At 51.3% G+C, this 24,287-nt stretch overlaps 1 protein-coding gene across 1 annotated transcript in view; it reads right to left on the bottom strand.

The window, feature by feature from the left end:
- Positions 1-7,071: 7,071 nt before the first annotated feature.
- The window catches only part of LSM12 (LSM12 homolog), a 35,251-nt gene continuing 18,035 nt past the window's right edge, over positions 7,072-24,287 (bottom strand). Inside the window, exons 3-5 of the mRNA XM_055133286.1 lie at positions 11,816-11,925; positions 9,375-9,501; positions 7,072-8,761 (exon numbers count right to left, since the gene is read on the bottom strand). Coding sequence (XP_054989261.1) covers positions 8,669-8,761; positions 9,375-9,501; positions 11,816-11,925 — 330 coding nt within the window. The 3' untranslated portion in view covers positions 7,072-8,668. The remainder of the gene's footprint in view (positions 8,762-9,374; positions 9,502-11,815; positions 11,926-24,287) is intronic.

Below are 24,287 nucleotides of genomic sequence, written 5' to 3'. Positions count from 1 at the left end.
TGTACACCCCCTGCCCCCCAAAGCACCTCTGGCTAGAAAGTGAGAGGATATACCCACATAGAAGTAAACTAGGGGCTGCGACTGTGCAGGTAGGCTGGGATTGAGGAAATCTCCAGGCAGGAGGATTAAAGATGCCTAAGAGGGTGCGGGAGATGCTCTGCTCACCAGATTACTCGCCACTGCAGTATTCCTAGTGAGCGCTGCTGGGAGCAACCCTAAAACACCACCCCGTGAGTCTCTCCTGACAACCACTAGGTGTGACCCCCGCCTTCAAAAAATTATTTCATTACTGGAGTACAGGGAAGGGTGCAGTTCAGTGGTGGGAATGCCTGTCCTGGGATGAGAGGCTCTCAGTTCCATCCCTGGCATCACCCCACACCCCAGTTGCACTGCAGATGTCAGGCCTCTTGGCATCATGATCCAGTGTGCAACAGTAAAAGGCAAAGGAAAGCAAGAGAAAAAAGTGTTTGCCTAAGAAAAGATCAAAGTTCCTACCTCTACCTGCCCCTCAGTGACCACAGCATGTACTATTTCCTCCCCCCCCCCACACACAGAGAATTCTTTTTCCTATTGGTTTAATTTCCCTCTCCTAATCTAGTCTCAACCTCGAGAAAAAAAAAAAAACCCTACAGACTGATCAGGGTGAGGGAAGGCTGGGGGGGAGGGGGTCCAGCCTGTTCCCTCAGGGCTTCTCCTGAACCTTTATCAACACCCTCTTCAGTGGGATGTTGAGGAGGGGGCTTGAGTCCGGAACTGTCACCTTTCCCCTCCCCCAGTTTCTTTCACCACTTCAGGAGGTTTGAGCCCTCAGACTCCTGAGGAACATTCCTTTTCCTTTTTCATGGCACCATCTGCTCTTCCAGCTGCTTGAATCCTCTTGGCAGCACCCCTCCACCTCTCCAGAGGGCCCCCAGCTCTCAAGTCCCATCTGCAGTTCTATCGTTCGTGACCACAGCCCGGGACCTGCCCATGACAGTCAGTACAGTAGCCACCGTGGCCAGGCAGCCTGGCCCAGGGCATGGCAGATTGGCCAAGCTGACCGCATGCAAATGCCTCAAGTGGATGAATGAATACTCAAAGACAGTAGAAATGAGGGCCAGGAGGACCGGTCCCTGGTTGGAAGCTTGCCACAAGTGGGGGAGAGCAGTTAGGACAGAGAAGGAACCACTGCGGCAATAATAGTTGGAAATGATCACTCTGCATAAGAACGGAGCGCGGACAGGAGGTAAAGTGATATACATGATAATCTTTGAATACCTGTATTACAAACCTAATGCCCAAAAAGAAGGGAGGGGGGAATGTGCCGGGGTGGAGGGATGAGGGCAGGAACACTGTATGACTGAAATCCTATCGTGAACAACTTTGTAACTATACCTCACAGTGATTAAATAAAGCAGACAAGACTGCCTCACACGGCGCCCAGCTTCCTGCCTGCCGCTGAGCCGAGCCAGGTGGCAGCCGGCTCCAGCCCACTGTCCTGGAACTCCAGGTGCTGCAGCTCAGTGCCCCTCAGGGAGCCCCGGAACCCCTGAAGTTCCGGGGTCCATCCCGCTGGCTGCCATCATTCCTAGACAACCTCTGGGCCTGGACCTGTGGCTGGGACTGCAGCCCGCCACCCCACCTTCACAGCTGGCTCTTAGCCAGGAAGAGAGCACAGGAGGTAGGTTCCCGGCGCCCAGGGGGCTGCTCAGCTGGTCCTATCAGGATGAGCTGCTCCAGGCTCCGGCCACTCAGGAGGATGTGCAGCCCCCGGCTGAGGAGTCCAGGGGTCAGCAGGCCAGCTGGTTCTGGCTGAGGGCCCGCGAAACCCGTGTCTCCTGACGCCCCGCTAACTAGATCCCTGTGGGCACTGGGAGGAAGCGGTAGCACTTGGGTCCCCACAGGCACAGGGAGGAGCTACCTGCAGGAGGTGGGGACGCCTCTGGCTTAGCTCAGGGGGCCTGGGCTGGGGAAGGTTCCCCCGTTCCTCACTGGCTGCGGTGGGCCTGGGCATGTTGCCACAGGAGGGAGTTGGCAGCTGTCCCATGACGGGTGGGGACAGGGGCACAGTAGGCCCTGCAGTAGGCACCCATGTGGCTAAGACCACCTTGCCTCAGCTCCCATAAGGAGGAGACCCATTCAGCCCCCACTCAGGAGTCTGCCCCATACCCTCAGGGACATATCCCTCCCCCACAGCAGCCTAACCCCTCGGCTGCCCCCACTCCACTCTTTCCCGTTTCTTGGGCCACACCTGGCTTAGGGGGCAGGCTGGACCCTCCAGGCCCCCATCTCTCCTCCCTCTGGAGGGTCCCGGGAGACGTGCTGCTCCCTCCTGCCCTGTAGACAGCCGCAGCGTGACGGAGGCGGCCAGAGCCCTAGGGAAGCCAGAGCCTGACGCTGCGGTGGGCATCTCTGGAGCGTGACAGTCAGGGAAGTAGATCTGGCCCAGATGAACGAGTGGCTGCCCTGCTCCCAGCCCCCTGCTCTATCTGCGTCGGGATGGCGGCTTGAGGCCCCTGGAGCTGGCAAGAGCCAGTGTCACAGCTGTCCTCCTCCTCTGCCTGCTGGGAATTTGCATCAGCTGCCGAGTCCCCATGGCAGGCAGATGTAGACTGGAAGGTTCCATCATGCTCTCATGAGACCCCCGGTCAACAGCCTCCACTCGGGCCTCCCAGGAGCAAGTCTCCACCTCCTCCTGAAACCGGGGTCTGGGGTCGGCGTCTGGGAGGCCAGACAAGCCACTTTCTCTTTCTCCCATGGGTGTGGGCTGGCCCTGCCCAGCACTCTTCTGAGAATATGTGACATTAAGAGACAGTTGCTAAGGGCAGGGCCGCTCATTAGAGCTTCACTCAATCCTCAGCTGAGATTCGCTTTGGAGACAAGGAGCTGACGCCTGGCAAGGCTGGGCAAGTGCCGAATCACGGTGCAACCTGAAGTGCAGGACCACCAAGTCACAGAACCCCCAAAGGCTGTCTCACTTCATGTCTAAAATCACCCCTTTCGGGGCTGGAGCGATGGGCCAGCAGGCAGGGCGCTTGCCTTGCACACAGCTGATCCAGTCATCCCCCATGGCTCCCCAGAGGCCCACCAGGAGTGAGCGCTGAACACCGCCGGTGTGCCCCTCTCCTTGCCTCCCCCCAAAACAAGTCATGGTCTATGAATAAATAACAGTCATCCCCACACAAGGAACAGCAGCTAAGCCACCATGAATCTAGGGTATGAGTCCAACACCTTTGGTTGATCCCACTTGAACTTCTGTGAATTTATGTAACTGGTTGCAGCAAATCATGCAGGAAACATTTGAAGTCTCCCTTCCGATAATCCTGGAGAATATACTACAGACGGTTGTTGGGGCCTTGAGTTCAAAGCTCCGATTTCTTTCTGTTTTGGGGCAACACCAGGCAGTATTCAGGGGCTACTCCAACCTTTGTGCTCAAGGGGGGGAGTCACCCTTGGCAATGCTTGCGGGTGGGGAGGGTCAGATGTTGTGCGTATCAAACTGGGGACAGCCACATGCTCCAGGTTTGCCCAGGAGCAAACCTGGAGCTCCCTAATGGAGACCATGTGCTTCAGTCCCTTAAGTCACCTCCCCAAGCCCGACAGTACCCCTGTACTATCTCTCCAGCCCTCAAAATCCCAGTTTTTTCTTTTTTGGGGGGTCACACCCAGCGATGCTCAGGGGTTACTCCTGGCTCTGCACTCAGGGATTACCCCTGGCGGTGCTCGGGGGACCATATGGGATGCTGGGAATCGAACCTGGGTTGGCCGTGTGCAAGGCAAACGCCCTACCCGCTGTGCTATTGCTCCAGCCCTGACATATGGGTCTTGTGATAGACCTCTGGAGAAGAGGAAAACGATAAAAAACAGCTTACTGAGACTGGAACACATTGCAGGCATGGGTAATGTATACTGGAAGCTCCTAGCAGGTTGGAGTATAGTTAGAAATAGAATTCATTTCACTGGACACAAGAAAGGTCAGTCACACCTGCCCTGTGAGCAGCCCCTGCGCGACCCCAGGGGCTGCCAAGAAAAGGCATCATGGAAAGACAGCGGCAGACTTGAGGTCATGCCTCTTCTAGGAATGAGCTGCCTGAGGACCAAAGGACACCCGGCAGCGATTAAGTGTCACTCGTCACAGCAATGAGGTCTCAGTCAATGCAAGTGTTGGAGCAGGGACAGTCTGTCCAGGCTGCTGGAGTGGGAATGTGGACGGGGCGGCCGAGCCAGCCCGCAGGATCAGCGGAGCTCCCGCTGTGGCGCTCATGCCAGAGAGATGCTCGTCCAGCTGGGGGCAGGCAGTGTCTGCTCTCAGTAGCTCCCAGTTCCAATCTACACCAGGCAGATGCAGAGGAAAGTAGCCGTTCATGTGTCATCCATTTGGAAAATCACAGGGCGTTATTTATTTCTGAGGGAGTTGGGTGGCGTTTGGAGCACACCAGGCAGTGTTCAGGGCCGCTCCCAGCCCGGGGCTGGCATTAACCCAGGCAGCGCTGCCCGGGAGCAAACCTGGAGCTCCCTAATGGAGACCACGTGCTTCAGTCCCTTAAGTCACCGCCCCAAGCCCGTGAGCACGTGAGGCCTGGGGTTCTGTTCCAGCTCTGCCACACTGGCAACAATGGCGCTCCCAACATGTCACTTAGCCCTAGTGGGGCTCAACTAAAATGACGCGTGGTATCAAGTGATAAAGGAAGGGGCCCCCGCGCAGAGGTGGGACTGAGGCCAGAGAGGTTGAGGTGCTGGCTTAGGAGGCTCACAAAGCAGGTGCCTGGGGTGTGGGATAGTGGTTGTTTTTGTGTTTGTTTTTTTTTTTTGCCACACCCGGTGATGCTGGGGCTCATTCCTGGCTTTGGGCTCGTATCATTTCTGATGGTGCTTGGGGAAACCATGGACGATGCCAAGGATTTACCAAGTGCCCTAGCCAGTGCCATCAGAGATAACTTTGGAGAAAAAAAACGGGGGGGGGGTGTGTGGTTGGGGGCCAATCTGGTGGTGCTCAGGGCATTGCTCCCGGCAGTACTGGGAGACTGCTGGTACCGAGGATGAAACCTGGAGCGCCTGTGTGGAAAGCCGCGCACAAGGCCTCCAAGTCACCTCCACACTGGTGTTGCACGGATGAGGCCCTCGGCTCCATCCCTGGCTCTGCCAAGAAACAAAACAAAAACTGTTCGTTGTGTGTGTCCCCCACCCCCTGCACACATTATTTCAAATGCTAAAGCTAGAGTCAAAAAAGAGAAAGGCAGAGGCTAAGGCACTTGCTTTGCATGTGGTCAAACCTCCTTCAGTTCTCAGTGCACGATTCCCTGAGCCCCCGCCAGATGCCAGCCCCAGCACTGAGGGCGGGTGTGAAACACGAAACTTTCAATGGAAGCTAGAGCCACAGGGGGCCGTTCTGATGAGACCATGGGCTCCGAACTGAAAGGCATCTCTGGGGGCAACTCCTGGGCAGAGCTGAGAGTCCCACCACCAAAAGCAACACTTGAACATAGAGCCAGGAACAACTCTTGAGCACCACTGGGCATGCACCCACAACAAACAAAAAAAGTATAGCTAAAAATGAAACATGAAATGGAGAGATAACAGAGCAGGTAAGGTGATTTCCCTGCAGGAGGTCAACCTGAGTTCAAAACCTGGCACTCCATATGGTGCCCCAAACAGTGCCAGGAGTAACTCCTGAGTGCAGAACCAGGAGTAAGTCCTGAGCACAGCCAAGTATGAAACCCAAGACAAAAAAAACCCAACAAAAAACATTGGGTCAGGGCAATAGTACATCGGGTAGGGCATTCGCCTTGCACACAGCCGACCAGGGCTCGATTCCTGGCATCCCCTATGGTTCCCCCATACACCACCAGGAGTGATTCTTGAATGCAGAGCCAGGAGTGACCCTTGGGCATCGTCTGGTGTGACCAAAACAAACAAAACAATCTACAAAATGGGATGAGACTGGGGAGAAGGAGAAAGGAGCGGAGTTCGAACCCTAGCAACACATAACCCTCAATGCTGCCGGTGGAGCCCTGGGGGCCCCAGTTCAGTCCTGGACCATCTGGCCAGTTGCCTCAGTGGGTCCTAGGCCCCGGCACCGCTGGGGAGCTGCTCCTGTCCCCACCCCCGCTCCCGCAACAAGCCCGCCCTGCAAACGCTTGGGCTCCTGCTTCTTTTCACAGCCCAAGAGACTGTGGGCATCCTCCCTGGCCGGCTCTGTCCCGTCACTGCTCAGGCCTCTCAGTGTCGCTGACAGGCATGACATTCTGCTGCCCCTCGGCTCCCCTGGGGCCCTCTCCACAAGTCTATAGGATGCCACGGAGACTCAGGGCCAGGCACTGAGTCAAACACTACCACAGCAGATGGATGGAAAAACGGACATTTCTAATGGGGCCGGAGTGATAGAACAGCAGGTGGGGCATGTCTTGAACGCAGCTGACCGAGGTTCAACCCCCTGCATCCCATACGGTCCCTTGAGCACCACCAGAAGTAAATCCTGAGCACTGCTGAGTGCAGCCCACAAAACAAGACAAAAAAAAAAAAAAACCTCAAAAAAACAAAAACCACTTATATTTTCAAGATTTCCCCAGTGTGCCTCCCAACAGTCCTGTAACAGACCAGCTCATGTGTGTACCCCAGTTACCACCCCCCAAGCCTCTAAATCCACTTATGATTCTCCCCATAGGATACCCATCTTCTGGGAGAGGGGCAGTTTTTGGGGTCACACCTGATGGTGCTCAGGGACCACTCTTGGTGGGCTCAGGATATTATGGGGTACAGGGGAGCAAATCTGCATCAGCTGCAAGGCAAGTGCATCACCTGTAATACTATCTCCTGCACCCCCGGAGGTGGTCAGGGATCACTCCTGGGGGGATGAGATTGCTGGAGATTGCACCTAGGTCAGCCACGAGCAACGCAAATGCCCTACCTGCCGTGGGATCACTCTGGGCCCCGTGGGATTCCCATTTTACAGAACATACTCAGCACCGTATCTCAGATGAGTTCTCAGGGGCCGGAGAGAGCAGAGACTCTGAAGGCGGGGCCAAGCCAAGTACACGCACCTCGGACCCCTTTCCCCGGGGCTCTCCAGCATGCACAAACCCAAGACATGAGTGATGGTTAAAAAAATTTGGGTTTTATTGTTTTTGCTAAACAATACTTAAAAAAAAATTTCATTTGGAAGGCAGGGCTTGAATTATTTAATTTTGATCATTTATTTAATTACAAAAAAAAAAGAAAAAAGAAAAAAGGAAAGGGAAAGAGATCATGGCCAAAAAAAAAAAAAAAATTGTCATTAACCCCCCCTCTACCCCCAAAAGCTCGAGCCGGTCTCGTGAGCATCGCCCACAGCCCACTCAGTGCCTGATACTCAAACGTGGCACTCTGCCCCATGACAGTGCCCTGGCAGCGCGGGGACAACAGGTGCCAGTTTTAGCTCTCAGTAGGTTACTCACACCAGACAGGCAGTGGGCTGCAGTCCAGAAAATCTTTCCAGGTTTTCTGCCCATCGGCTGAGCACATACAAACTGTCATAAGCTTGTAAAATGTTCAAGGGGGAGGCGGGGGATAAGAAGAGGATTTGGCAGAAGAGAAATTATAGGTCCCTCAAGCTTTCTCCTGGGCCAAAGCCTCTGGGTAGCGACTGTGAGAGACTCAGATCCGCGGAGTCCAAGTTTCTTGTAAAAGAAAATCACCCCTCGAGGAGGATGTGAGACGTGCCCTGCAGACAGCTCTCCCGGCAGAGGGCAGGGGACAGGGGCAGCGGGGCTCCCCACCTGGGAGGCAGGAGGTGGCCAGGAGGGGCTTCTAGTACCATCAAGTAAGACGAAAGGCAGAAGGAGCATCCTGAGGGTCTGGCCCGTGTGAGACTTGTACACAGGGAACTGACTCCAGGCCCATCAGGGACTCGCCCGGCCGAATCCCGTCCGCACACAGAGTGCCACAGGCGAGTGTCGTGGGAACCCAGTCAAGTGAGCTGCCTGGCTAGGGGCGGTGAGGAGGGCAACGCATTGTTCATTTTCAGAGGAAGGAGGTGGGAAGAACGGCCATGATCTAGTAAAAAGAGACCTGCAAGAAGCAGAAAATATTTAGAGAACATTTTAATATATATTTTCATATATATATTTAAAGTTAAGAAAAATAAAACTAATTCAAGCCATGCCCTGTGCAAAAAAAAAAAAAAAGGGGGGGGGGTTGGGGTAGGGGTGGGGGGAAAAAGAAATCCAAAACTTTCAAGTGAGACTCTGCTGCTCTCCTCTAGGTTTAATGTCACAGTCAGCTTGTTACTTTTATTTTGGAAGAGATGTAAAAGTATCTTTCAACCACTCAGAAGGCAAGTGTGGACACCTGTGTAAAAACAGAATGCCAGGGACAGGCTGGGAAAGGAACGTCAGAGGAGAAAGGGTGGAGCAGAAAAGGAATTTTCAAAAATAAAATTAACAAGGTGACTGTTCCAGGAGGGGGGCTGTGAAAAGGACATGGTGGACCGAAGTCTGTTAGTCAAGTAATGATTCAACTTTTAAATTATTCTCTTGTTCTGTTTTTGTTGGGTGTTTTGTTTGTTCAAGTCTAAGATTTGGAAACGCTGGCCCTCTGTTAACAAGAGCCAGCCAGAAATATAGGATCCCTTCCCTCCCCCGGCCTGCCTCCGCCGAAGCCGCCACCGCCGCCTCCGTGGCTGGACGCTGGAAGAGTCTCCGTGTGTGTGGACTCAGGATGACAGGGCAGCCTCCTTCTGTGGTTGCTGGGCTTGTGAACGCTGCAGGATCTTTTGGCTTTCCACGTCTCTAAAATGTTTTTCAACCTGCAAGAGACCACGCAGCCAATGTCAGCGAAGGAGACAGCCAGGCCAGCTCACTCCACGCGTCAACAGCCCCGTGACGGGCCCGAGTCCACAGACCCCTGTGCCCTGGCTGCGGGTTCGCTCTCCCAGCCACAGGAAGGTGGCTGCTTACCACGTTTGCAGTCTGAGCTAAATTGGGCTAGAAGAAGGTGGTTCCATAAGCTACAACAGACATGGAAGATTATCAAGGCCTCTTCGCAAGCACAGAATGAAAAAGCCAGTCAGGGATTAAGCAACGTGATGTTGTTCTCTTGGTGCCGTTTGATTTTACAAACGCTGGAACTGGAGAGTCATACGTCAGAGATGCCACCTAGCTAGCCCTTCCTAAAGAGCCAGAGAAGCAGCGATTGGGTTCAGGCCCAACACTGCAGAATCTGGCTGATTCCAGAAGCCACGGTGTAGAGGACATAAGGCTGAGACCCGCCTTCTGTGAGGCCGCCCACCGATGCCGCCCGAAAGGAGTGTCCCAGGCACTGCTGCAGACGCCTAGTGCAGAGAGGCAGCAGGAGGGATGCGGCAGTGTGGGGAAGGCTGGGACTCCCCCAAGGTGAAGCCGCACCCCTCCTTTACTTACTATTTTGCGTACATGGCTCAGTGCACTCCCCTCTTTGCCTTTACAGTTTTCCACTTGATATGGGGGTGTAATAACAACTTCTTCCATGACTACGATGTTTTTTTCTTGCCATTTACAGTCTTTAATGCTGGAAGGAAAAGCAAGCAGGTGAAAGTTACTTCTAGCAGCCATCCCGCACCTCCTGCCTGAGGCTGAGTAACGCCAGCTCATGGGTGCCAGCAGGCCACAGGAAGCAAGAGCTAAGAAACTTGTTCAGGCATCACCAGCTAGAAGAGTGATCACAATAAGTGCATATTTTTTTTCTGTGGAGAGCCCAAAGAAGTTACTCCAAAGTATTAGAACTTGGAAAACCTTAGAAAACTCAATGGCAAACCAAAATTGAGTTATAAACACTACACAATACTTTCAAACTGCCATATTCAACTTAAGTTGCAGCCCAGGAGAGAGACTGGCAAATACTTTTCTCTTTGGGTCATATTAAGCAGTGCTTAGGGCTCACTCTGGCAGTGGTGGGGAGCATGCAGAGTACATGCCTCAGCTTCCCCCTCTTCTTGGGCTTTTGAGTCACATCTAGCAGTACTCGAGAGTTACTCCTGGCTCTGCACTCAGGAATTACTTCTGGAGGTGCTCGGGAGACCATATGGGATGCCAGGAAATGATCCCCAGTCAGCCACTGGCAGGGTGAGTGCCTCCACGCGGTCCCATCACTCTGGCCTATACTCCAGCCTCTGAAGCGAGCTCCCTGAAACCACGTTTGTTTTTTTCAGTGCAAGTGTTCTAACCATTGAGATACATGCCCGGCCTGGCATGTATCTATTTTTCCCATAATGGGTCAAGATTGTATACACTGGGCCGGAGCTCTACGGTGGGTAGAGCGTTTGCCTTGCATGAGGCTGACCTGGGTTCGACTCCCACCATCCCATATGGTCCCCCAAGCACTGCCAGGAGTAATTCCTGAGTGCAGAGCCAAGAGTAACCCATGTGTACCACCAGGTGTGACCAAAAAAGAAAAAAAAAAAAAAAGATTGTATACACATAATTAGTACAGTTGGTAGGGAGACTGCCTTACAATCAGCTGACCCAGGTTCAATCCCTGGTACCCATATGGTTCCCCCGAGCCCACCAGGAGCAGACAGTCCACGGTCCCTGAGCACAGAGCTAAGAGTAAGCCTTGAGCACTGCTGGGTCTGGCCCAAAACAAAAACAAACAAAAAAAGAATTGTGCACTCGCGCACACATATTTGCTGTAGCTGTTTGGGGTGCTAAATCCAGCACTGCGTGGGCACCCCTCCCACCGTGGCACCTGCTGGGTCATCAGCCTACAGGGCGTGAGGGACCGCACAGCATGGGGAATCACACCTGGCTCCCACGTGCCAAGCATGCACTGCAGCTCTTTGAGTCACCTGCCCGGACTGGGCGGCAAACAGTTTTGGCTTTGTGGGCAGTGAGGTCGCTGTCTCTGGGACCTGACGCTGAAGCTGCTGCACTGCAAAAGCAGTCACAGCTGATACACAAGGAGATGAACGGGTCTGACCCAGTGGCTGGACTCCGGGGGCGTTCATTCGGCCTAGGGGGAGTTTCTCCTGTTTAGAAAACCAGGAGCGTGGACCCGCTGGAACTGTGCTAGGCTGTCCTCATCCCAGAAGGGGCTCCTCACAGGCCCCTCTCGGCAATCCAGCAGCTGGGCACCTTCCAGAATGGGAAGAGCCACGGCAGCTCACACTCGGCCCCCGGGGCAGCTGGTGTCACTGAGAGGGTTCCTTCACATACCTGCGAGTGCTCAGATACTCACACCATGGCCTCCCGCGGCTCTGATGCCAGCTGCCATCTGTGCACCAGACCCAGGTGGTTAAATAGGGTAACAGAAGGCGGCAGGGGGGGAGGGGGGTGTCAAATGTTGCAGTTTTTCAGCAGCTAGGGAAGCCAGGGGAGAGTCAAATGACTTCTGCTGTGACAAAAATGTCTTTTAGGAAGTGGCTGTAAGGTGGCCTTCTGCTCCCCCCCCAATTCCCCTGTATTCATCCCAGTGTAAACTGGGCAGAGTGAGCTGGTCAGAATATAACCACATCAGCTTTCAGAGAGAGGCCCAGTAAGAACCAAACAATAGAAAGGAAAACAGATCACTGGTTCTAAATTACCGAACACTAGATGGGACCTTTAGCAATAAGGAAACCCCAAACTTTGTTTTTGTTGCTGTTTCTTGGGGGCTGCCGGGGATCGAACCCAGGGACTCATACATATGAAACGTGTACTCTACCACTGCACTATATCCCGAATCCCTACAGACTGACCCTTACAGACAAAAAGCCTAGAGGGCGAAGGAGACAACTTATCCACAGGCCCACGCTCTTCTGGGTGAAGAGGCAATGTGCACCTGCCGCCAGGCGAGAGCCAGGCTGGTCCACCCCCAGAGGCAAGAGCCCCACGCCTCCCCAACTTACGTTTTGTGAATGGTCTGGAAGAGCTGCTGGCCCTCTAGGGAGACCCCAGCGCTGATTGCATAGGCCTGGCTCAGCTTCTCCTCCTTCTCTGTCCGTGCTTTGCTGGCAAGCTAGGGTGGGAAGAAGAGAGATTCAGGACAGCACACACCTGCTGCTCCCCCACAGCCAGGCCCTAAGCTGATGCTGGGAGACCAAAAAAGACTGAGATGAGTCACTAAAATCAAGCCTAATACATATAGTGTAACCAAACTGTTACTATTTCTGAAAAATATTCCTTTCTAACACTAAATGAGTGCCTGCCACGCCAGACACTGTGGGGAAGTTAGGACTAAGGTTCTACAATGAGGAGGGAAGGGAGACCCTGAGACAGAAACACAAATACGGTTACAGGCCGGGCTAAAGGCCAGCTCGGAAGGTAACAGCAGAGAGGGAGAGTACAATGGGGAGGGCGCTTGCCTTGCACGTGGCTGGACCAGGGTTCGATCCCCAGTAACCATTATGGTCCCCAGAGCACCACCAGGAGTAATTCCGGTGCGCACAGCAGGAATAACCCCTGGGCATCACTGGGTGTGGCTCCCAGAAACAAGAATAAAGACACATGGAGAGACACTGCAGAGTGTCAGGGACTACTCAACAGGAAAGGATGGCTGAGAGTCAAAGGTATTGTGGATTTTGTGACTAAAATCTCCAGGCTCTCACAGAGACAGGGATGGACTACCTCCCCCCATCTCCCTGTTCTTCTGGAAGTCTGGCAGTCACTTATGAACTGCCTCTGGTGCCAAATAAGCTCATTAACCAGCCATGATCAGAGACTCATAAATGAATCTCAGATCAGAAAGTTGCAGAGATACTTCCAGACCCATGCAAGGATCTGTTGTCAGGACACCCAAAGTCACCATCCAATTAAAAATTTAACTCCAGCTATATTACCACATTCAAAATTTTTGAATTCTGGAACGTCTCAAACTCTATACCACTGATAAATCAGGAGAGGCACACCACACTGGTTAGGATGTAAAAGACTATCAATCTCCAGTAAGAAAATATAGACATAGAAGGCTTAAACTATAACATTAATAATCTCTTCTATAAGGGCTTAATGGCTCCATGGTGAGATACAACATTCACACACTTGCTTCTAAGGAAAGATTTTTTTATATTTTCTAGCTAATTATAACAAGCAACATAAAACAAATTATTCAGGGCCTCTTACAGGGGCAGGCTTGAGGAATGGTTGGAAACTGGAAATAATGGTGGTGGGCAATGGTGGTGAAATTGGTGTTGGAATATCGAATGTAATAAATCATGAACAACTTCATAAAAATAAAACAAATTTAAAAAACAGTCAAAGGTAACACACATGTTTCTATTTAAGGAGGAAATTAACTATTTTAAATCAGCTACTGTGCTAGCACCAAGGGGGATAAATGTTAATATCTACCACAGCTTTCTAGGCAAGAACTGGAGGTTCTGAAGACCATAATGCTGCACGAGGCTGGCACTGGAGCTTGGCACAGCGGAAGCTGGGGGCACCCCCAGCACAGCATGACCCTTCAGGAAGCACAAGCTGGGGTTAGCCCTGAGTACCACTGGGTGTGGTCCAAACCGCACGCCAAGACCTTCATTTGGCAGGAGCACTTTCTGTGTTCTCACAGGGGAACCCAGATTCCAGCAGGCCTCTCCCTGGGTATTGCCCACCCAAGGGCTGAAGAGTCGGTCTGCTCTCCGAGGTAGGAACAGGTCAGGCTGCTCGGAAGTAGAGTACACTCTCTGCCTGCGCCCTGGGCTCCACTTCCAGCCTCGAACAACAAAGCAACAGGTTGAGACTGCCTGACCCTTGTGTGCTCTGTGCCTCTGCCTAGCTCAACCGCCTTTCTTTTTTTTTTTTTTGGTCACACCCAGCGATACACAGGGGTTACTCCTGGCTCATGCACTCAGGAATTACTCCTGGCGGTGCTCAGGGGACCATATGTGATGCTGGAAATTGAACCCGGGTTAGCCGCGTGCAAGGCAAACGGCCTACCCACTGTGCTATCGCTCCAACCCCTCAACCGCCTTTCTGCCTCCACTGCCACCAGGGCACCCATGAAAGAAATATGGCCATCAGAGCGATAGCACAGCGGGTAGGGCGTTTGCCTTGCACGCGGCCGACCCGGGTTTGATCCCCGGCATCCCATATGGTCCCCCAAGCACTGCCAGGAGTAACCCCTGAGCATCGCTGGGTGTGACCCAAAAAGCAAAAAAATGAAAGAAAGAAAGAAAGAAAGAAAGAAAGAAAGAAAGAAAGAAAGAAAGAAAGAAAGAAAGAAAGAAAGAAAGAAAGAAAGAAAGAAAGAAAGAAAGAAAGAAGGCCAAGGGGGCAAAAGTTAAAAAGAAAGAAAATGAAGGTTCAGAAGTCCATGCTCCACCGCACCTGCCCTGTAGCATCTGCGATTCCAGTTTGAGCATTTTCTTCAGGAGAGAATAAAAGTGAATGAGAAAAGCAGAATACAGATAGAGGGGCTGTAACCACTGAATGGAGCAAGAAGCAGGAGCACTGTTTCTTTCAAGGTGCCTTCTGTAGGTGTTTCTTCTTTTGAGGAGGGGTGGAGGTGTGGGCCACACCTGGTATTCCTGCCTCTATGCTAAGGGGCGCTCATGGAGGTACGAGAGGACCATAGACGATGTGGTGATCAAACCAGGGTCAACGGCATGCAAGGTGCGCGCCTCAATCCCTGAAGTCTCTCCAACCTCAAAACATTTTAACTATTTTAACAAAACAATGGAAGCTAATAGTTAATTGAGAATGTTTGCACGTAGTCACAAACAGATACCAAGTTGCATTATTCCAGATTAACAAGAATGAAAAAGAGGAGGAAATGAAGATTAAAGTTTATTCACCAGGAATGTTTTGTATGAGTCACTGAATAAAATTTGGGATTAAAGCCAAAAATGAGAAAGAAAAGAATGGTCTGAGTTTTCCTTCAAGCTTCTTTCTTCTTTGACTGCCCTCTAGCGGACTGAGCAGAAACTACCAAAGAAAGTCCAGGGATCACAGACTGATGTGGCAAATGTGAGGCTCCTTGATTCAACTCTCAGCACCACACACACACACACACACACACACACACACACACACACACACACACACACACACAAACCACCAAATTTTAGTACTGCAGCACTTAGTCCACTAGCCAGAATAAAGAAATAGATGACTAACACAGCTGTGACTTATATACACAATGGAATCCTATGCAGCTTTAAGAAAAGATGAAATGCATTTCACTGCAGCATAACTGGAAGATATTATGGTTTTGGGTTTGGGGCCACATCCCATGCTGCCCAGGGGTTACTCCTGGCTCTGTACTCAGGAATCACTGCTGGTGGGCTTGAGGGACCATATGGGAAGCCGGGGAGCGAACCTGGGTCAGCCTGAGCCACAAACGCCCTCCCCGCAGTCCTATCACTCTGGCCTGGGAGGGTTCTACACTGAGCAAAGTCAGAGGGGGACAAATAGCAGATGGTCTATAGACAAAAGCCAAGGAAATACTGTATCGAACAACAACAAACCCTTGGCCTTGAATTACCAAGCAGGGGAGGGGAAGGAATGCTGGGCTGCATGTGACATGGGGCAGCCATGGGCAGGGTGGGGGTGGGCTACAGAGATTTGTACATCAATCTCACAAGCTTAAATGCTTCTGTAACCATGTTACTTAAACTATTAATGTTGGGGCCGGAGCGATAGCACAGCGGGTAAGGCATTTGCCTTGCACTCGGCCGACCTGGGTTCGATCCCTGGCATCCCATATGGTCCCCCAAGCACCGCCAGGAGTAATTCCTGAGTGCAAAGTCAAGAGTAACCCCTGAGCATCGCTGTGTGACCCAAAAAGCAAAAAAAAATACCAAAAAAACCTATTAATACGTCACTGGCTGCCAAAAAACTCCAAAGACAAATTCGTTTGATTATAAGATAAAACACAGTGATGATGGACTGGAGTGACAGCACAGCGGGTAGGGCATTTGCCTTGCACGCAGCTGACCGGGGTTCAATTCCTTCCTCCCTCTCAGAGAACCCGGCAAGCTACCGAGAGTATGCCGCCCACATGGCAGAGCCTGGCAAGCTACCCGTGGCGTATTCGAAATGCCAAAAACAGTAACAAGTCTCACAATGGAGACGTTACTGGTTCCCACTTGAGCAAATCGACGAACAACGGGACAACAGTGCTACAGGGCTTTAAGACAAAGCAAATACACTGGGTAAACAGTTAAGACAAAAGATGGGGAATGGACCTGAAAGTCAAATGACTAACTGAGCTCTGGCCCAAACAGTATACTGATGCTACACGCACAGACGCGTGAACATGCAACTTGACCCCAGACCTACGAAAGGAGGGCACCCCTCCAGCAGGTCCCTAAAGTACCTCAAGGCTGCCATTCCTGAACACTGAGATTCTGTTTTAACTGTGACCTTTCAGGGCATAAACCAAATATAGTTCTCCAGGGGAAACAACAAGCCAAGTGTTTTAGAGTTGGCTGATAAAATGAAGTACTTTATTAAGGCATAGGGTTTTTGGTTTTTTTGTTTGTTTGTTTGTTTTGGGGGCACAGTTGGCGCTCAAGGCTTACTCCTGGCTTTGGTACTCAGGTCCCATTCCTGGCAGTGCTCAGGGATTGAATTCAGGTCGAGGCATAAAGGCAAACTCCCTACCCACTGTCCTCTCACTCCAGTTCCTATTAAGGCATAGGGTTTTTTTTTTTTTCAAAGTTTTATTTATTTATTTATTTATGCTTTGTTTTGGGTCATACCCGGCGGTGCACAGGAGTTTTTCCTGGCTCTGCACTCAGGAATTACTCCTGGCGGTGCTCAGGGGATCATATGGGATGCTGGGAATCGAACTCTGGTCGGCCGCGTGCAAGGCAAACACCCTACCCCTGTGCTATCACTCCAGCCCCCTAAGGCATAGGTTTGACTAAGAAAACAAAGTCTTCAAACTGGGTCCCAGGAAGGACTCTCTTCCTGCCCTCTGAGCTTCGAAGACCAAGGGAGGAAAGGATGTGAGCACCACAGAGTTTGCTCACGCACGGTCATCTGTCTCCCTAGGTAATAGGAAGGCAGGCCAAGCCACCATGATTTGAAGCCAGTTCCTGTTCTCACGGTCCAAGGACATGGAGAGATATACCCTCTTCCCCCCCCCCCCCCACAAAAAAAGAACCAACACGTAATTTTGTGGGGCTAGAGATAGTTCAGTGGGCTGAGTACGTGCTTGAGGGGTGCGGGGGCTTCAGCTCAGGCCCAGCACACCAGGAGCAGCCCCTGAGACAGAGCTGCCGTAGCCCCCAGCACTAGTGGGTATGGCTCAAAAGCCGAAAATAGTGCTAACAATCTTTCAAGCCCAGTACTGCCACTGTGACCCCCCAGGCCGCAGCTGCCCAGAGAGAGGGTGCAGTGCGCCACCAGCACTGCCAAAGAGGTCCGGACCTAGGCTGCAGTGAGCGGGCCTCCAGGAGTGCAAGCAGCGACAGTGTCTTCTGGGCAGCAGGAACAAGCGATGCTCACCTGCTCACCAAGAAAACCCAGTTGACTCAGTGTCACTTCCCAAACAATCCTCAAAGACCCTGAGCTCCCTGAAGAAAGAAAAAAAAAACTAGAGGGCACAGAATTCCCTTGAATTAACCCATGAGCTGACGCCTGCAGAGCCCCAGGAAAGGGCTGACCCCATTCGGATGCAGGAGGGCTTCCCCTTAAGAAATCTTTAAAATGTGTATGTAAACTGTTATACCCGAAAACCAAAAAACAACTCGAAGTGCTGAATCAGACAAAGCTTGTGTTGACTAGTCTGGACACCCAGAGTGAAATATCCTTGTCAACTACAAAGTGGGTTAAGTATCATCCGTTCAGTGCGACAGAAATTGGCCCAGGCAAACGAGGCATTTCTGTGAATGTTTAAGACTGAAGCTGACAAATTAAGTAGAAGAGGAGGATAAAAGGCTGGGAGAGACGCCACTTTTGAATCTTTCCCAGAGGCAGAATAAAATGGATATAAATCTTCGCCAGAAATGGTTATTTTGTTTGGAACAGCCTGAGTAACAGTGACACAATGGTTACAGAACAGTAATTTCAAAATATACCCTTAGTTGCCCAGAAATACTAGCTGTCCACTCTCTTCTGAAGGCTCTGAAAGCAAAGGAGATTGGAGTAGATAATTCTCCATTTCAACCTCAGGGCAAACAGATCCCAAATGCTAAATGATGTGAGAGAGCCTTAGAAGTCAGCACAAACCCGGTTAACTGACTGTATTTCAATTTGCCCCAATACCCTCAAGCTTTTTTTTTTTTAAATACGGGAGGTGTAGGGGGAGAGGGAGGGTGCTCCCAGCAGTGCTCGGGATGCTTGGGAGTGGGGCCAAATCAACAGTACAGCAGGCAGGGTATCTGCCTTGCACACAGTACCCAGGTTCGATCCCTGGCAACCCATTAGGTCCCCTGAGTACCACCACCAGGAGTAATACCTGAGTGCGGAAGCAGGAGTAAGCCCTGAGCATCGCCACGTGTGGCCCTCCCCAATGCCCCCTCCCCCAAATCAAACCAAAAAGAATGTGGTGCTGATTTAGGCCCTGGAATGCAGGGGCCCCCCAGTTTGCCCTAGGAGTGCTAGGGGCCTCCAGGTAGTGCTGAGGCCCAAACCTGCTGGGTTCTGATAACCCCTAATCTCCCTGGCCCCCTGTTTTTATTTTTTGGGGGAAGAGGAACTCCCCAGAAGTGCTGGGAATGACCAAGGCAATATCCTGGAGTAGGGATGGAAGCCAGTGCATGCCAGACGTGTGCTCGGGTCACTGACCCACTTCCCTGACACCCTTTTCTTTAACTGGCCTTTGGCTGAACTGGAACCACTGCAAACCCTGAGACCACCAGCTGCCAATTTAGAGATTGTTTTTTTGTTTTTTTTTTTTGCTTTTTTGGGTCACACCCAGCGATGCACAGGGATTACTCCTGGCTTTGCACTCAGGAATTACCCCTGGTGGTGCTCAGGGGACCATATGGGATGCTGGGAATTGAACCCGGGTCGGCCGCGTGCAAGGCAAACGCCCTACCCGCTGTGCTATTGCTCCAGCCCCCTAGAGATTGTATTTTTATGGCAAAATGAAAACTGCTTAAATCTGATGTCCAGGTACAGGATCTGCCTTTCCCAGGACGCTGCACGCACAGATGGGGCCAACCTCTCCCGGAGGACCCTACCAATTAGACATGAGAATGATTATGCTCATGGCGGGCCATAAATGCTACTGTTCCTGGAAACAGGGGCTAAGAGAGAAAAAGATAAGCATGCTCTTTTTCTACAGAATGGTCCTGAAAATTAATTAAGACTCCTTTTGTAGAACAAATAACTACCACTCTACATTCAACACAGCTATAATTCACCAACTTCCATTTTTAAAAACTGGTGTCTACCTATAAATGCCTGAGTTAGTGGATCTGTGGGTTAGTGCCAAACTGCCAGAGGAAACCTTAAAAACTGCATGATAGGAGGTACAGGGTGTGCCGCTCTATCCTGGGAGGGACACTGGGATCGCAGCTTTCTCAGTCCATGGGTTATCACAATACTACATTCATTTTCTTGTCTAATCTTTTGTGGTGCCAGGGATCAAACCCAGGAAGTCAAACATGGAGACCAAGCTCATTATACCCAGTTCTTCTGCTCATTATACCCAGTTTCAATGCAAACATACTAGCTGCTGGCCTCTCCCAACCAAACCAGAAGCATCAGACTGGGGATGTGGCACAGTGGTAAAGTACTTGCATGCAGGAGTCCTGGGCTCGATTCCTGATACCACAAAACACAAAGCAAATAAAAAACTGAAACACGGGTCAGGATCTCACAAACTACGGGGCTGGAGCTATAGGACAGTGGGTAGGGCTCATGTCACACATGTGGCCAGGGTTCTATTTCTAGCATCCCATATGGTCCCCCAAGCACCGCCAGGAGTGAGCCCTGAGCACTGCTGGGTGTGGCCCCAAACTCCCAAACAGCCCAAGCCAATAAAAAAAAAAAAATCTCAAAGCCTAGAGAAGGCTTTAAGCAGACAATAGGGCAGGCCAATCAAGAGGCTCAGACTTGTACCTGCCTACATGATTCCAGTGCAGATCCTTCCTTGCCGCCTGATCTGAGCAGCGGAGCAAAGTGCATGAACTCAACGCCGAGGCCTCAATAGTTAAGGCTTCCGGTCCCCCCTGAGTGGGTGAGCAGCAAGGACATCATCCCTACGTGCACGCAGTGAGTGACACAAGAGAGAAGGCAGCAGCCACAACAGAAACAAACCCAAGGAGAGCAGCATGTCCCACGTCGCGCTACCCAGCCGCCAGCTGGGCCGATTCCTTTCTACAGCCCAGGCCGGGGAGCACAGGTGCAGTGTGGCATTCAGAGGGATCCCGAGGGCAAGTATCTCCCAGGCGGTGACAGCTGATACAACAAGGAACCTGCTGGGAATGACCTGCTGGCTCCGAGGCACACGCCCGACATGGCCTATGCTTGGGCCCTCGACCAGCTGCCCTCAGGGTGGCGCTGCAGCTGCAGCCGCAGAACTGCTGGGGCCTTCTGCAGGCTGAAGAGGCCTCTGAGAACCACTGTCAGTCCTTAGGCCATGCCTGCTCCTGCCGTTTCCATTCTGGAATGTGCTCTTGGAAACCCTTCATTCTTAGCTAGTACAAGCAAGCTCTTAAAAATATTTCTTCCATGGGCGGAGCGATAGTACAGCTGGCAGAGCATTTGCCTTGCATGCAGCTGGCCTGGGTTCGATCACTGCCATCCCATATGGTCCTCCGAGCCCACCAGGAATGATCCCTGAGTACAGAACCAAGAATAATCCCTGAGCACTGTTGGGTGTGACGCGCCCCCCCCCACTACCAAAAAAAAAAATCAGAAAAAAGAAAGAAAAAGAAAAACCAATAAAAGGTAATTTTCCTCCAAGGGCTGGAGTGATAGTACAGCAGGAAGGGCATTTGCGTTGCATACTCCTGACCTGGGTTCAATCCCCAGCATCTCACACGATCCCCTGAACCTTAAAGTGATCCCTGAACACAGAGCCAGGAGTTAAGTCCAGAGCACTGCCAGGTGTGGCCCCAAAACACAAAAAAAATAAAACTAAGAATTCTTTCAGGGGCCAGAGAGAGAATACAAGGGTAAGGCTCTTGCCTTACACAAAGCTGACCCGGGTTTGAGTCACAGCACCACATATGGTCTCCAGCAGTGACTCCCCGACTGCAGAGCTGGGACTAAGACCCGAAGGCACTGCCAAGTATGGGACAAAAATAAAATGATAAACTTTTCTTCCACTAAGATCCCCGAGTTTTCCTGTTGCCTGGAAGCAAGCTCCTGTCTCCATTTCTAATTCTGTTCTTTACAGAATCCTGGTATCTGGGGACTCACAAAACACAGCACCCCACATAAAGTCATGTCCTGGAGCACACAGTGACAAACCAAAACACTGACCCAGATAGGTCATGAGGCCTGTCTGCACACTCTGTACACTTTAAAATAAGAGCTAGTTGCTACTGTGTGAGCATATTCCACAGCGGAAACCAAGTTACAGACTTAAGGTATATTAAACAACTACATACATACACATATACGTACTATATACATATGTGTGCAGGCCTGATGGTTTAGTGCTTGGGTCTTCTGGTCTGATATGCAGTTAAGAGGGATCCAACCTGAGCCCTCAGATATGCCAAGCATGTACTCTATCTTGTGAGTAACATCCCTAGAAGTGCTCAGGGTGACCCAGGGTCCACTCCTAGCACTATTCTCTCAACTGAATTACTGGTTCCACTCGAGAACTATTTGCATCCTGAGGTGCCCAGAATCACCAGGGCCACCTGGACTGTGGCAGCAATGCTCAGGAGGTTATGTGGTGTTGGGGACTGAACCCCTCTGTGTGGGGGTGAGACGTGGGAGATTTATGAGACAAGTCCTAACCACGATGTAGTATTTCATGAATCAAGAGCTAAAATTTGGGGGGTTGGAGCCGTAACACAGTGGGTACGGTGTTTGCCTTGCATGCGGCCAACCGGGTTCGATTCCCAGCACCCCATATGGTCCCCTGAGCACCACCAGGAGTGGTTCCTGAATGCAGAGCCAGGTGTAACTCCTGAGCATTGCCAGGTGTGACCCAAAAAGCAAAACAATTTACTCCTGCTTGGTACACTGAAAAGCTTTAGGTCCAACTGTCCAAGCTTATCAAGCCACAAATGGAAAACAATGGATTTGAACTCACAGTCTGACTCCAGAACTGTGTAGCTCCTGAAACGCTTTAGGACTTAATCCTGGTGTGCTCGAGGGTCTCTGGTGCCAGGGATCAAAGTTGGGTCAGCCACAAGCAAGGGAGGCACCCTGTTACTATCTCTCTGGCCCAGAACTCAGGCTCTTTTTTTTTTTTTGCTTTTTGGGTCATACCCAGTGATGCACAGGGGTTACTCCTGGCTCATGTACTCAGGAATTACTCCCGGCGGTGCTTGGGGGACCATATGGGATGCTGGGAGTCGAACCTGGGTCGGCCGTGTGCAAGGCAAACATCCTACCCAACTGTGCTATCTCTCCAGCCCCAAGAACTTAGGTTCTTAACGTGGCACTACACTCTACAGTTCCACCTACGAGGGGAAAAGTCTAAATTATCGTTGAAATATATAAATTTGAATGCAAAGAACACCAATAACAAAAATTTCTGATCAGGGAGATGGCTCAAAAGGCTGGAGTGCACACTTTTGCATGCAAACCCCAAGTTTGGTCCCCAACACTGCATGTCCCCAGCCTCCTGCTACATACCATCATCACACCAGAAACAACCCCCATCACACCAGGAGTAGCTCTCCAGCACCACTGAGTACATCTCCTCCCATAAAGGGTTTATTTTGGGGGGACCTAACCCAGCAGATTGGTCTCAGGGACCACTTGGTGCCAGAAGGCAAATTCCAGGTCTCCTGCATTTTTGTCACTTTCAGGGATATCCCTCAATAGAGACCCTCAATAGGGATGTCAGGAATCCTGCAAGGCAAGCACCCTACCTACTTGCACTTTCTCTCCGGTTCCTGGAACCCAACGATTTCTGATGTGCCAAGGTTACAGTCATCCACGTTTCCTGCACTGGATTGTCAGGATCTGTTAAGTGCTTTGAACTATGAGAAACACCGCAGAATCAGGGACCAGGCTATCTGTGGCTTAGTGCTGCGTAGAACACATCCTTCACATGTGAGCAGCCCCTAGATTCAATTCCCAGAACTGGAGGAAAAAACTTTTTTTTTTTTTTTTTTTTTTTTGCTTTTTGGGTCACACCTGGCAATGCACAGGGGTTACTCCTGGCTCTACACTCAGGAATCACCCCTGGCGGTGCTCAGAGGACCATATGGGATGCTGGGAATCGAACCCGGGTTGGCCGCGTGCAAGGCAAACGCCTTACCCGCTGTGCTATCGCTCCAGCCCCGGAAAAAAGTATTTTTTGCTGCGTCACAAAGAGACTGCTCTGAGTGCACCTTGACTGCTCTGCATGCACCACCAACACCACCTTTAAGAGAGTTCAAGTCTGGGGCTAGAGCGATCACACAGCAAGTAGGGCGTTTGCCTTGCATGCGGCCAACCCGGGTTTGATTCCCAGCATCCCATCTGGTCCCCTGAGCACTGCCAGAGGTAATTCCTGAGTTCAGAGCCAAGAATGACCCCTGTGCACTGCCAGGTGTGACCCAAAAAGCCAAAAAAAAAAAAAAAAAAAATTTCAAGGCTGGAGAGATGGGTCAAGGGAGCTGGAGCAAAGGGCTGGAGCACATGCTTTGTATGAGGAAGACCCAGGCTCGGGCCTCAGCACATGGTATTCCCCCTCCCCCAGCACAGAGCCAAAAGTAGCCCCAAACACTTCAAGATTCGAGATTTTTTTTTGCTACTTGGTCAGCCAGTGATCACTGGTTCTGGCACCCTTTAAAACTCCAAATAGAGGGGCTGGAGCAATAGCACAGCGGGTAGGGCGCTTGCCTTGCACGCGGCCGACCCAGGCTGACCCAGGCTGACCCAGGTTCGAATCCCAGCATCCCATATGGTCCCCTGAGCACCGCCAGGGGTAATTCCTGAGTGTAGAACCAGGAGTAACCCCTGTGCATTGCTGGGTGTGACCCAAAAAGCAAAAAAAAAAAAAAAAAAAAAAAAAAAAAAAAAAAACTCCAAATAGAGCTGGAAAAATAGTACAGAGGTTAAGGCAACCTGCCCTACATGCGGCCGACCCCAGCTCAAATCCCCAGAACAACACAAGAGTCCCAGAGGATTTTTCCCCTTTTATGTCAGAAGAGCCTAGAATAGCCTCTATGTACAGCTAATATAGTCCAAAAACCAAGAAAGCATCAAGTAACCAAAAAAAAGTGCTGGAGAGAGCTCAATGTTCTTAGTGTGTACTCTGCATGCAGAACTGGGTACAGGAGCTGGAGGACAGCACAGCAGGTAGGACGTTTGCCT

The sequence above is a fragment of the Sorex araneus genome, chromosome 3, assembly GCF_027595985.1.
Source record: "Sorex araneus isolate mSorAra2 chromosome 3, mSorAra2.pri, whole genome shotgun sequence".
Classification (NCBI taxonomy): Eukaryota; Metazoa; Chordata; class Mammalia; order Eulipotyphla; family Soricidae; genus Sorex; species Sorex araneus.
Note: the sequence above shows the minus strand (reverse complement) of the source record. Positions and strands in the feature narration are given on the sequence as shown.